The sequence below is a fragment of the Anoplophora glabripennis genome, unplaced genomic scaffold, assembly GCF_000390285.2.
Source record: "Anoplophora glabripennis isolate ALB-LARVAE unplaced genomic scaffold, Agla_2.0 scaffold17, whole genome shotgun sequence".
Taxonomy (NCBI): Eukaryota; Metazoa; Arthropoda; class Insecta; order Coleoptera; family Cerambycidae; genus Anoplophora; species Anoplophora glabripennis.
Window position 1 is genome coordinate 1038180 of NW_019416231.1, and position 13474 is coordinate 1051653.

A 13474-nucleotide genomic window follows, 5' to 3' on the forward strand; every position below is an offset into this window, starting at 1 on the left:
TAATTTTAACCCCACTGAATTTGATTTTCTCTCAACGAAAGTAACACCGAAGAGAACAAACAAAGAAAGATGACACGTACTAACTTAAATAAATTGTTACAATTTTTTAATTCCACATCAATAAAGGCTAATATTATTATAATGACGCATAATCACAGTAATCGCGAATTGGTGAATACATTATTGATTTATAGTAAATGTCGACAAAACGCTGTGGCCGCGGAAAAAACGTTATGTGCTCGAAATCAAGTCCAATCCAGGTGTGTTCTGGATCTCTCTGCTGCAAAATTTGTTATACACTGTGTTCCAAAATTATGGAACAAAATTCATAAAAGATATTTTAAAATTCTCTGCAAAAACTTAGAATTTTATGTCGCCACACAGTATCCGCTGAACCGGCCGGTGTGACGTCACCGCATGGGAAACCGATGCCGCATGCTTGCGTGTGTTGCCAGTCAGTCGGGTTCAGGTATAGTCGGGTTTTAGTTGACCGTTAAGTTTCGTTTGAGTATGTTCAGTTACCGAATTTTGTTAGCAATATGGAAGACACAGAACAGAAAAAAATTACAAATATTGTATTGTTCCCCAGTGTGAGAGCACTAGTGTGAAGACGCCTAAGAAAATAATAATGTCCCCCTAATTCTGTCGTGTTGATCTAAAATCAATAGTCTATTAGTCTACTTTGATTTGTTTTTTTTTAATATCCTTTATTTGAAAAATTACTTATTTTGAAAGCAACAAAACTATCCTGCGTTATGCATACGTTTGTACCCTATGCACTTGTGTATGTGTGTATTCTTATTGCACAAAAACATCAAAACTTTCGCTACAAACGTACTTTAAAGAAGCTTTACACGTTATTGAAACGTAACCTTTGCATTTTCACTCCTTTCATCTCAGCACTGATAAAGTCGTGGTTTTTATTAAAAAAATCCATAACCATTAACAAATCTACTTCTGGCAAACTAGAATAATCTGCTTTTACGAAATATGCTTCCATTTGTTTAAATTTAATATGCATAAACGCTAAAACAATCTGTAGAAGCAGAAACTCATCTGGAAGTAGCACCAAGCCGGCTTGGGTGACCGTCCCATGCGGTGACGTCATAGCATTGCCCCGGTTGAGACAAATATTCGCATTTTAAAAATCATATAACTTGAAAACCGCTCAACGGATTGAGCTGAAATTTTCAGGGTCGCCTAATCATGAACAATACTTTGTGTATACAAAATAAGAACGTTTTTGAAAATTTACTAAATGACGCTATTAGAACCCCAGGTGGCGACATGTCAACTTCAGCAGTTTTCAACAATGTTAGTGAGACCAGTCTTTTTATTTACTAGCGTTTATAATTTTAGGTAAAGTGAAGACTGAAAGAGAGACAATAAGAGCAGACAGATTGAACTTGCCGTATGTGAGACCTTCCAAATTTAATTTAAAAAAAAGAACTCACGGGAAAACGGTTTATTTACAAAAATAAATACTACAGGCATACTTAACGGTACAATATCAGGAACACTGGCTCTTCTTACAAAACTTACTCCTCATGTGACACTCCAGCTTGTCCTTCCTGCTGAAGGTCTTATCACAGTTAGCGCAGACGAAAGGCCTGTGGCCGCTGTGCAGCCTGTAGTGCCTCTGCAAGTTGGAGGTATGTGCGAACTTCCTCTTGCAGACGGGACACTCGAACGGCTGCTCCTTGGTGTGCTTCCTCAGGTGTTTGTTGTAGTCGCCCCTGTGGGTGAAGCTCTTGTCGCAGAACTGGCACACTAGCACCCTCCTGGACTTGGGGTCAGACTCCTGACTAGACGTGGAGGGCTGGGGCTCCTCCGAGCGGGTCCGTGTCTGTTCAGTCTTTTCTTCGCGGGATTTCTGCTCGATGACCTGGAGGAGCAGCGGCAGGCTGCCGTACTTGCCCTGACACGTGGTGCACTGGCAGGTGTAGTCGTTCAGGCAGGGCTCTGTCGCGTCGCCCTCTTCGGGCTGGTCGTCCGAACTGTCCTTGTCTTTGGAGGAGGACTGGCTGTGCATGTTCCCATTTATCTTGCGAGTGATCAGCACGTTGCGGATGCAGAGCTTGAACATGTAGAGCTTGCCGAAGCAGCGGAGACAGGCGAAGGTGGGTTCTCGCAGAAGTAACACCTAGGGAAAATGTTGAAAATTAGAAAAAATCAAACGAAAGATCTATGAACTTTTTTTCATATCTTTCGAACGTCAGAAAAAACGGAAAAACTCTTTAAATGATAAACAAACTCTTTAAATGATGAGACACGAAACTTGGTATGAGCATCCTACTAATAAAGAGACAACTTTTCAATGTTTGTTCGATCATTGACGTATTTTATAAAGGATGTGTCCCCACAAAAAGAAATCCATAGGCGTTAGGTCAGGTAAACGTGCAGGCCAACAACAGGGGCATCACGACCACGACCAATCCAGCGATTCGTGTAATTTAAATTTAACTATTCTCTAACGGCAAGTGTACTATATGCAGGCGCCCCGTCGTGCATATACCACATCACCTGACATGTAGCGAGGGTTACATCCTCAAGTAATGTTGGAAGATTTTCGTTCAAAAATCTGAGATACTCGACCGCTCCAAGCCTGTGTGGAAGAATAAAAGGACCTACTAGAGTATTTCCTACAATTCCCATCCAAACGTTTGAACTGAAATTATGTTGACTTCTTGAAACAAATATTTCATGAGTATTTTCTTCCGACCATGAATGAACATTATGAAGGTTTACTGCACCTACTCTAGGAAAATTTGCTTCATCGGTGAAAAGTATATTCTTTAGGAAATTCATGCCTGGAAATATTAATGTACCATTGACAAAAATTCACGCGTTAGGTAGATCAGGGCCATTCAATTCTTGCACGGGTTGATTGTGAAAAAGGTATAGATTTTCATGAGCTACATTCCATACAAGACTGTGAGAAACTTGCAGTTGCCTGGACACCTGTCTCATGCTTGTACCACAGTCTTGTTCTAGATGTTCCAGTATAGCTTCCTCAGTTTCAACAGTTGGGACATTATGCCTTCTTCCGGCACCCTCACGATTGGGTTGAATTTTACCAGTTTCACGAAGCCTTCTTTCCACCGAGGCCAATGTTAGTCTATGAGGAATCGGTCGGTTTGGATATTTTTGGTGGTATCACCTTATTGCAGCGTTACTATTTTTTCTAGATTCGAAAGACATTTGGAGCATGTCGACATATTCGTCATTGGTATAAATATTATTTGCCATAATTATTTTGATAATAAATTAATCAGTTGGTACTAATTATTGGTTGACAGAAAGTGTCAATTTATTAATATGATAAATAACAATTTATTTGTTTAGTGAACGATGACGCATCTAATTTTTTTACCAGAAAACTATCGGTTTTATCGAAAATTTACAAAAGGTAAAAAAGTTGCGCAATAAATCAGTCTTCCCAATAAATATTTTTAAATAAATAATTTGCTTCATATAAAAAATTTCTAATAAAATATTGCAATGGGGTTGACTGTTTCACTCCTTTATAAAATACGCCAATGATCGAAAAAATATTGAAAAGTTGTCTTTTTATTAGTAGCATGCTCATACCAAGTTTCGTGTCTCTAGCATTGCCCATGTTAAAGAAAAAAATTAAAATGTGAATTTCATCTTATTTTTTTGGACAACGGGTTAAATTTAATTCAAATTTGTTATTTTCATACTGAGGAAATAAAATAATAAGTGTTTTTAAACAAATTTTTATAATTATTTCTCAACTTTTCCCATATTTTGCTCAAGAATCAAACAGTTGTTTCCAGTTTTTCCCTTTTTCTGAATTGTTAATTTCTAGATGCGAAACAATTTTATGTTTTTTAAGTTTTTTTTGGGCATTTTGTTCGAATCAAAGCAAATTGATAATCTAGATACACTTTATCAGTTGCATTCAAATCTAAACATCTTTTTAGGCTAACTTTGGAAGAGTGACATAAAAACAAAACATAAAAAGAACTGTTTACCTGCTCGTGAGAAAAAATTGTACTGTACTAATATTAAGGAACAACATTTTGATATACCGCAACACTAGATGCAATTGCTACCAATAATTTCCCATATATTACCTTTTTATTGAAACAGGTATAAGATTTTGCAACAAAATTTTTTATATATACGATTAAATTTTTATGCTGAAGTTGAGTCACGACGTTTCCATTGGCAGGTATGTTAGGAAATTTCTAACTCTAGATGACTTGCAGTTATACAAGAGCAAGGTGATCCTATGTGTTAGTTAAACGAGCAATTAATAAAAGAAACTAAAATTCTTTAAATAGTGAGTAATTAAGTCTAAAAATATTTTTTATTTCAATAAAAATAAGATCCTTGAATATAAACTATTATAAAGGATTTGAATCATGTAACGACAGTGATAAAAATCATTTTTATAATCGATGGAAAACGTCGGTAAAAATCAACGAAACTACAATAAATTTTGGACAACGTGAGTATTAAAAAATTGAAATTTCCCACAGCTTTAGCTCTAGACTAAATACGACTTGAAAACGGAGTGTTTAAGTCATAACAAAATGTTGCAAAGCCCTGAAAGTTTGTTACAAATTGTTAATTTGCTATTCTCCAAGAATTACTTACTATTGGTCTCAAATTAGGTACTAAACACTACAAATATTTCAAATTTTCCAACCAAGAACACTGAATGTTAAAAAATTGTTCAAAGAAAGCGAAAATGCATATTCGCTGTCTAACCGAAAAGCGGGAATTTACTTATACAATTTTATACCACCGGATTACCACCTCTCATAAATTGCCTAACCGGAACTTACCTAATAGATAAGTATTTGGGAATTCTGAGCTTTCTTATCTTGAAATAATCCCTTTTGTAATGTGTACATAAATTCAAGGTGCAAATTTTATCAAAATAAAGAACACTTTTTCACTTTTGCAAAATCTTATACTTTCTCTACAAATGTATGCAACCCCTGTTACAGCTAAACGCGCGCCTTGTTGCCTACATTACTGGGGTAAAAAAATAAATTGTAAATTCATGAAATATTTTTCTACACGAGGTTTTGTGGACAAATTTATTTAGTTTAAACAAAAAATAAATAAACGTTTTTTTTAATTACTAATTATATTTTATATAAAATCTGTTCCGATTCAATTCTTTAATAGAAGCTCAATGTACGAAGTAAATCAATGACCTTTTCTTTGTTTCAGTAAAGTTTCATAAAAATATTAAACTTTTAAATTAAGATTCACTAAACATCCTTGAAATATTTTCAGTAAATATAGAAGAGCTTGTAAACAAAGTTGTTGGAAGGGTATGCTGAATTAATTTAAAAAAGACGGTTGCGATACAAGAACAAAAGACGTAGAGTGAAATTTCGTAAAATCAACATTTTCTTTTGATTTTTTTTGAAGGTAAATCTTGGCCAATACACCGGTACCGCGAAAATCAAACCCGGAAAAAAATAGGTATGTGAAACTGACGTGCACTTACCAACTTTCTTCTGTTCTTGATCAGCTTAAGCGCCAGCACTTTTTCGTGGTTCACTAGAGGCACCAATCTCACTGAGTTATTCCTCAGGCAAACGTCACACTGATATACACCACCGAGACTCATCCTGATTCCAGTAAATTTGGAAAAATGAGACGAATGATTAAATGAACTTCCCAAGTTCCTCAAATCGTATTGCCGGGTGCCGCGAGGCGCATGCGTCGCGGTGAACATCTGCGTGACGTCACGTCGCGGGGAAATACAACTACTAGCGCGCCCGTTGGGTGGGGGGCGAAGGGGGACGGTCGGGATCCCCAATCCCCACCAACGGACGGTCTGCCAGTCAAGGCCGACGCACCGTTTTTTCAATCATCAATGAACCGGGCTTACCTTGATTTCGTAATAAATAATATCGACTATGCATACTACAAAAAGTTGGGAGAAAAATTTGCATCGCGTGTAGGCGCATTCCGGAGCAGGCGGCGCCGTCTGAGCCGGAAGACGCAGCAGTTCCTGCTCGTTTTTCCGGAAATTTTATGAGTGTCGCTTATCGATAAACGGATTAGATCCTGGGTAAGATTTACGGGTATTTTACTTTTCTCCTACGTGCGAATAGCATATGTGATTTTTATAATACTGCGCATTATCTCGAAGCGGTCTGTTTTAGGTTTTGCCAACGGGATTTTAATTTTATAAACTTTTTTTATACTTCCCCGGTAAAAAAATCACGTCCCGAAGTGGAGTAGGAAGTGGAAAATTGATTTCAACAACTCAAAAATTCGTGTACACTTTTCGCTTTTTTATACGGTTTTCTTCTGCTTCCTGATACATTTTGTTTACAGCGGACCTCCTTTACAGCGGACCTACTCGGGTTGCCGGTTATGACAGTATTTTTTTTTGCCGCTACCAACCCATTTGTTTAACAATAGGCCGTCAACTTTGACAGTCTGTAACTCCGTTGTTTTTCAACGAATCTTGACGATTTTTTTTTAATTTAAAGCTCTTTCCGAATATGTAATAATATATAAAATGTTATTATCCTACAACACCCGCGATACCTCCAATCTCTTACATACTTAAAGTAAGTATGACATTTGTTAGACAATTCTTCTGTATTGACTTTAATAAGTGTTGTCTGCTTCAGTATTTACTTTCGCGCAAAGTAATTGTTTGAATTATTATTACTGTTGACTAACAATACGATCTTTTTATATATTTTATTTAATTGATTGACCTTTCTAATCTCAAATTAGCTCTGAGGGCAAAGAACATTCAATTGAAGATCTTTGATCTTCTTCACCGGAACGATGACAGACATTATCCAAACGCATGTAAAAGATGGACGTAAGTATATGCAGTGACTCAGCATATCTAAAGTAAAATTCGCCGTTACATGCGCATAATTATATTATATTTACGAAATGCGAAAATTGTTTTATACAGTACAGGTACTTCCTTGTTATCAAATAATTGGTCTTTATCAGCAAATTATTATTATAATTTATGCGTGTAAATGAAGATAATCTGGGTTGGGAGAATCCCGGGATTTACCATATCAATAAATTTGAGATAAAAATAACTTTATTATATAACGCCGATAATGATGTGTAACATAACCTTGAGAAGTCGGGAATGATAACGATAATATATGGCAGTTTTAGGAAATTAAATTAATTTAAAAAAAACTTATCAGTTCCTATCGGGAATCACATAAAAAATGAATCTACATAATTGCAGTGGTCTAAAGATGTGCTTAAAAAGAGGCTGTTTTATACTTAAATATTACAGCAAATTTCATGTATTTCCTTTTGAAAAATAAGTAAATGAAAACCCAACTGATTTCCCCAACAAAGTCGTGAACAATTTTTTTTTGAAGAAAAACTGCAAAAAACATTTTTTTTATAATATCTCGAAAAATAATGATGGACTTTTGTAGAGAATAAAAAAACTTACAAAATGTTTTTTTTGCGACCCGCTCGGTTAATTTTTTACAGAGAAAATCCGGAAAAACCTCTAAGGACTTTTTTTAAAAAATTCATAACTCCGTCAAATTTGAAGCTGGAAAAACAATCTTGCGGAAAATGACAGGTAATAATATGTAGCTTAATCGTGCCCAAGATGGTTTCTGTCCGATGCATAGTTTTTGCACAACTAAAAAAAATGCAATTTTTATTGTTTAAAAAAAATTGTTCACGACTTTGCTGGTGAAATCACTTGGATTTTCATTTACTAAGTATTTTTTGAAAGGTATTACATTAAATTTGCTGTAATAGCTAAGTGGCCAAAAAATCTTTGTTGGTTGGCCTATTTCTTAAACGATTCGATCAAAGTAGCTGAAATAGGTATTATAGGAACAAACAATTTACCAAAAAAAATGTATAGAAATGTATTTTTAACAAAAAAATACCTTCTCGAACAAGTTAAGTTTTACTTACCTTAAAGTTTTTTTTTTTGGGATATTCCATGAACAATGATTTATTTTTGGTAGTAATTCAAATCGGAGGTGCTTCGAGAAAATCTAGTTATCTGGATACCATATACAAGATGTCTTGATTTTTAGGTGTTTACAAGAAAACAAAGTCCATATACTTTTTATCGAAATAGGAACAAAACTCGCAAATTGCGCAAATTTTAAAAATAACCTCCAAAATTGCGTTTTCTAAGCCTTTGACTTGAAAAAATCGGCGTTTGACCACGCCCCTACTTTATGAGGTTTTCCAGACTTCCCTCATTCCCACACCGACTAACGTGAGTCGTTCCTGGGAGCACATGCGGCCTACTGAATAATAATACGCCGCCCCCTCTCCCGCACAAGTTTTCGAGCGGTTAGATTGAGGGGATATATCCTTATAATTGTTAAGTTTTTTATATTTGAATATAAAAACGAATGAATCTTTATAAAAATTGATACGGTGAGATTTTGAGGGATGTAGATTAACAAAGCGTTATCAGATTTTTCATAAAAAATTCGCTAATGCAACTTTTTGAAGAAAAAAAAAATTGTAATACATTTAGGATTCACAACGTTGAGAAAAGTCTAGAAAAAATATTAAACCCCGTTCTTTTTTTACTTACTTCATTAATGGCTTGTACACCTATAAATCTGGACGCCCTGTATATGAAATGTACAAAACGAATAAAAGTACATTTTAAACTATACCTTTTAAACGAATTTATGAAGTTTCGCACTTTCCTAAACAGAACATTTTTATTACCAACATTTGACGTGTTTTTGGGAGCGTTTGGCCGGGATTTAGGACTGGTGGATTTAGGTGAAAATATACTTTTCGCAGAACATTTCTCGAATAATTTTATTGAAATCCGAAACGGTATCAACATAATTCAGTCTTAAAAGCCTAACCGCTAGAACTACCAAATATATAATATTAAAATATCACATTTATTCATATTCTACGGTAACGAGGATAAACGAAAAATATAACTATACGCTTAAATCTAAAAAAAAATGTTGGCAAAACGATGGTGTATACATTTAATACGTATCAGTGTAATGCTGCTCCCCGTACCACTCCTTATGATCGTTTAAAAAGCTAAAAGTACAAAATGGTCAGTAGTACGTTGGTTTAACAAAAACAACCGCACATAAAGCGATACGATATAAATATACAGGGTGAATCTACTTTTTAAAGCACTGTGTTTAGTTTGTGAATCTCGTGTCAATGCCTTCGCATCATACTATCAATCCACCTGACGTGATATGACAACAGGGCGCTAGGTAGGCAATTCGAGGAAAAGAATATGTTTTATTACATTTATTTTAGTTTTCAGTTTACCCATTTACGAGAAAGTAGTTTCATGACTTTCTACGTTAGTTTTTACTGGAATCGAAATAGAATTGTATGATGCAGTGTCTATTTTATTGTTACTTAGTGTTTGTGTGTCTTCATTGTAAAATTTTTGTGCGATTATGAAAAAACATGTATATAAATAAAAAAAAGATATGTCCAGTGGGAAATTATGAAAAAAAAGGTTAGAAATCATGTTTCACATCAGAATTTAAGAAAACAAGCTAACGATTTACAAATGTAACCCCATTTAAAATTACATCCTGTATATTTTTGTTATCTTAAACGAAATATTTTTTGCATTGCTCCATATACCGGCACACTACATTCTTCTCGAAACGACCTTGGAGCGTTTGCGAAAAAGAGAACAAAAGCGATTCTATCGCAAACATAGCTTTTTTAATAACAGACGGAAAAAAGTGGCGAAGTCGTAATTCCATACTGAACAAAATAGTTCGATTATTACAAAACCGCATTCACCGTACAGCTGAAATCGACCGGCCGGTGTAAACGAACTCTTGGGTTTACCCGAAACACTTTTTATGGGAGTTATAATAGGAATCTCCCAAAGCGGAATTGTGTTTACATTTCGGCTGAAATTTCATTAACTGAGTCATTACCGAAAGGGGACAAAAAATTGAGGCTATTATTAAAAATTAAAATAATATCTTTCACCTAAAATATTAAAATCGGAATTAAAAATGAAATTAAGTCTGTTTTTTTTCCAGTAGAGTTGCTAGACGTGACATAATTTGCATAAATTCCGAGAAATTTTGCATAATATTTATCTCGTAATTACAGTTACGAACCTCTAATCTTTCCGATTATACAATTCAGACACATATAAATACGAATTAATTATAATGTATTCGTAAACATTAGTTTTAAAGCATTAAAACAAGAAAATATTCACTTTTACGACATAATTATAAACAAAATGCACATTGTTACCCGTTTTTTTTTGTTGTAAATTATTTTAACGGATATAGCAACGTTATAATTTATCTCAGTATTTTGGGAAATCGGAACGATAAAAACACCAAAAAAACCTTGAAAACGAGTTAAAATACGTCAACAATCATATAAAAAAAATTAAGGGTACTTACTCAGTCAACAGATCGATGTGCCTCAGCAAAACCTTCAATTTCTCGTCCGTTATATTCGTAGCCGTCAACAATTCCGGAAGTTTTACGAATAGTCGCGTCAAGTGAGTCGCTCCGTACACCAAACAAGGCGGCGGGGGCTGTTGCCCGTAAACGTGTTCGGGTAATAGCCTCCAGGACAGCGTTTTGGCCATCGGCCCCGTTATGTCGGAATTACTGCTGCCGACACTAAAAAAAACGTGGCGATGACAAAAACCGTCAAGTATTAATTTGAAACTCCTAATTCAACAATTTGTTTAAAAAATTGTCCAAAATGAATTATTTCGATGCCTTACCTTGACCCAGGCTTGGCGTTGCTGCTGCCGTTGCCATCAGGAGGCGTTACGTTCCCGTTGCTTTGAGATTCGCTCCTGTTCGACCTTAACGTACGCCTCCTTGAACTAATCTGACTGGTATCGTTTCCGTTGTGGCTGAAGTGGCCGTTGTTTAGGTTGTTGTTGGAATTAGCATAGTCCTCCTCCGTCTTAATCCTACGAGAAAACGTTAAAGTTATTTAATAATTAAGAAACGTACCAAAAGCGTCCTTACTCGTTTTTAACTTCCGCCGTTGGAGGTAAGAAAACGGCTTGCGCAGTCTTAAACTGTGATTTTTCGGGGTTATACAACAGCAGATCGTTCAAAGTGAAGTCAAAGTAAATTCTCAAGCCATCCATCACTTCCCTACACACGGTCAAGCTAGAAAGAAAAAACAGTCGAACGTTGTTTTAAAACTCGCATATATAACCTCACTTTTTCTGGATATCCTCTGGTTTCGGTTTCACGTGATTGTTCACCGGAGGTGGTCTGTATCTTGTATTCGATTTTTCCGTCAGTCCACAAATCTGGTTTGTCGCGTAATGTCTGTAGTATGTTTCTAAAATCGTTACTATATTTGGCTCTGCCGGTAACTTCATCAACTGGAATGAAAGAGTTTTGTTAACATAACCCAGGGTAACTAGATTACTTGAATAACTAACCTTATTTTTGTCTTTAACTAAATAATAGTCATTCTCGAGGATTTCCCTCAAGTCAGACGTCAATTCGATATGAATACTATCGTCTTCCATCGACGAATCATCCTCGGAGCTACTAGTCATACCGTGTCCGTCATCTGTATCCATTCTAGCAGGGCTTCCTGAACTACCATCCTCTGAGGCTGATGCTCTCTCACTTGTTTTCCTGTTTTTCTTCCTTTCCTTTCTGTAGAGATATGCTCCACTAAAAATAACATACCTCAACACCTAGAAATAAAGTTTGCGAAGAATAAGTACTTACAGTTGTAGCTGTGACTTTTCTGCAAGATCTTTTTGAAGTTGCCTGTTCTCTGGAGTGTCTTTAAGCACATATTCCTCACCTACACATCTGTCCCAAGATGAATTCCATCCCTGAATATAAACAAGCTGTGAAAGAGAAACAAACAAAACAAATGACTTACTTGGAAATGAATCAAGTACTCCACTGTCTTCCTTCCCCTGTGGTCTTTATTAATAACTATATCCAACACCTAGCAAAGTATTGATTGTAAAATTAAGGGAATATTCATCGTTAATGGAAACCAACACCAGTGCTGGCAGGGTGTAGGTTAGACAGTTTTAATTACCTTTGAATCGTACAAAACCTTGGCTTTGGTTGGATCCGGCTCGTAACACAACACTCTCTCTCCCTCAAAAAACTTCAGTTTAATCCCTCTGGTAGATACCATTTCGACGAAAAAAAACCTCAGTTTTATTTACAAACAATGCGTGTGTTTACAAAAATTATACCGATTCAGCGCAGTTTAACCACATCTTTGAAATATGGCTGATTGTTAACTCCGGAAATGGCCATAAATGGCTGGCTGGCGACCAATTAAATCATCGAGGTTATTACTGGTTGCCTACGGGTAATTATAACAAAGCATTTATCTAAATTAATCTTTATTTAATCGTAATTAAAACACTGAAGTCTTATTAAACTAAATGGATAATTCGAATAAGTAAAAAGTACATGAAGTCAATATAAAAAATAAATAGCGATAGCATAGGTGCGATTTTTGATAGTAGTACGTTCCTCAACTGTCTATAAAATTTGCTTAAGGGTTTGCTAGAGTCGGTTATGAACGTACACAACATTTGACTAGCGCTATTTATTGACTATAATCAATAATTGGATTATTTAATAATTGAATTATTCTACAAATTAGGTAGATATTCATTTTTGTACAAACTACATACATTGACGACTTATTTATAAATTCCTATAATGGATAATGAAATACGTATAAGATATTCACTTTATTTCTTCAGTTTTTAATGATTTGTTTTCAGATTCCATCGTCGCTACTGGTGGTTACCGTTACGAAGACGGAAGTGTGTATGTGGGTACATGGAATAACGACGGGAAACGGCAAGGAGAGGGACATTTAAAATTTCCGGATGGTTCTAGATACGACGGAGATTTTGAAAATGGGGTATTTCACGGACTGGGAATACTAACTTTTTCTGATGGGGCAAAGTTGGTGTTACATGCTTGTATCAATAATTAATTTTTTTGTAAATCGTACTTTTTAGATACGAGGGAGAGTTCTTTCAAGGCTGGTTTCACGGACATGGAGTTTTTTGGAGAGCAGACGGCATGCGACATGAAGGAGAGTTTCGAGGAGGCAGAATTTGGGGTCTAGGTATTATTATTTTCCAAAAGCTTGAATACTCAGACGTACATTATTCCTGACATTAGCATTGTAGGTTTGACAACGTTCAACGATGACACTAATGGGTTTCCCAGGAATGAGGGATTCTTTCAAGACTGCCAACTGAAGAAATTAATAAAATGCCCGGAAGTCATTCAAAAAGCTCAAAAAATGGCTTTTATGGCTCGAAATCAGTTCATTACTAATTCAGATATGTAGAAATTCTTTATAATTATTAAAGTAAATAAAATCTACTCATTATGTATTTGTCTACTTGTTAATCGACAGATGACCCTGCAATGAATAGGAGAGTTATTAGATAAGGTAAAATTATTCGCCTCTGCCCTTGCATTCCCCACCGAAATGA

The 13474-nt window shown here is 35.5% G+C and overlaps 3 protein-coding genes across 3 annotated transcripts; 1 reads left to right on the forward strand and 2 right to left on the reverse strand.

The window, feature by feature from the left end:
* Positions 1–1468: 1468 nt before the first annotated feature.
* Positions 1469–5636, reverse strand: LOC108917880 (zinc finger protein 25-like). Its single transcript, XM_018724671.1, has 2 exons — positions 5495–5636; positions 1469–2143 (listed from the first exon to the last, which is right to left on the reverse strand). The coding sequence occupies exons 1-2, from the start codon at positions 5615–5617 to the stop codon at positions 1511–1513; spliced, it is 756 nt and encodes a 251-aa protein (XP_018580187.1). The 5' UTR covers positions 5618–5636; the 3' UTR covers positions 1469–1510.
* Positions 5637–8794: 3158 nt separating this feature from the next.
* LOC108917878 (male-specific lethal 3 homolog) lies at positions 8795–12314 on the reverse strand. The gene is made up of 9 exons (XM_018724670.1): positions 12040–12314; positions 11875–11943; positions 11715–11824; positions 11417–11657; positions 11190–11356; positions 10989–11135; positions 10736–10930; positions 10404–10628; positions 8795–9042 (listed from the first exon to the last, which is right to left on the reverse strand). The coding sequence occupies exons 1-9, from the start codon at positions 12139–12141 to the stop codon at positions 8985–8987; spliced, it is 1314 nt and encodes a 437-aa protein (XP_018580186.1). The 5' UTR covers positions 12142–12314; the 3' UTR covers positions 8795–8984.
* Positions 12315–12664: 350 nt separating this feature from the next.
* LOC108917758 (MORN repeat-containing protein 4 homolog) lies at positions 12665–13326 on the forward strand. Its single transcript, XM_018724507.1, has 4 exons — positions 12665–12696; positions 12746–12932; positions 12989–13098; positions 13163–13326. Exons 1-4 carry the CDS (start codon positions 12681–12683, stop codon positions 13324–13326), a joined length of 477 nt encoding a protein of 158 aa, XP_018580023.1. The 5' UTR covers positions 12665–12680.
* The last annotated feature ends 148 nt before the right edge of the window (positions 13327–13474 follow it).

Excerpts from the sequence above, each read along its gene's own strand:
- LOC108917758 (XM_018724507.1), top strand. Across the intron at positions 12,933-12,988 it reads ACTTTTTCTGATGGGGCAAA|ATACGAGGGAGAGTTCTTTC; the intron begins GTTGGTGTTACA and ends CGTACTTTTTAG. Across the intron at positions 13,099-13,162 it reads AGGCAGAATTTGGGGTCTAG|GTTTGACAACGTTCAACGAT; the intron begins GTATTATTATTT and ends TTAGCATTGTAG.
- LOC108917878 (XM_018724670.1), bottom strand. The coding sequence starts at position 12,141 with ATGGTATCTACCAGAGGGATTAAACTGAAGTTTTTTGAGGGAGAGAGA. Across the intron at positions 11,825-11,874 it reads AGTACTTGATTCATTTCCAA|GGATGGAATTCATCTTGGGA; the intron begins GTAAGTCATTTG and ends GTTTATATTCAG. Across the intron at positions 11,658-11,714 it reads GAAAAGTCACAGCTACAACT|TGGAGCATATCTCTACAGAA; the intron begins GTAAGTACTTAT and ends TGTTATTTTTAG.
- LOC108917880 (XM_018724671.1), bottom strand. The coding sequence starts at position 5,617 with ATGAGTCTCGGTGGTGTATATCAGTGTGACGTTTGCCTGAGGAATAAC. Across the intron at positions 2,144-5,494 it reads TCAAGAACAGAAGAAAGTTG|GTGTTACTTCTGCGAGAACC; the intron begins GTAAGTGCACGT and ends CATTTTCCCTAG.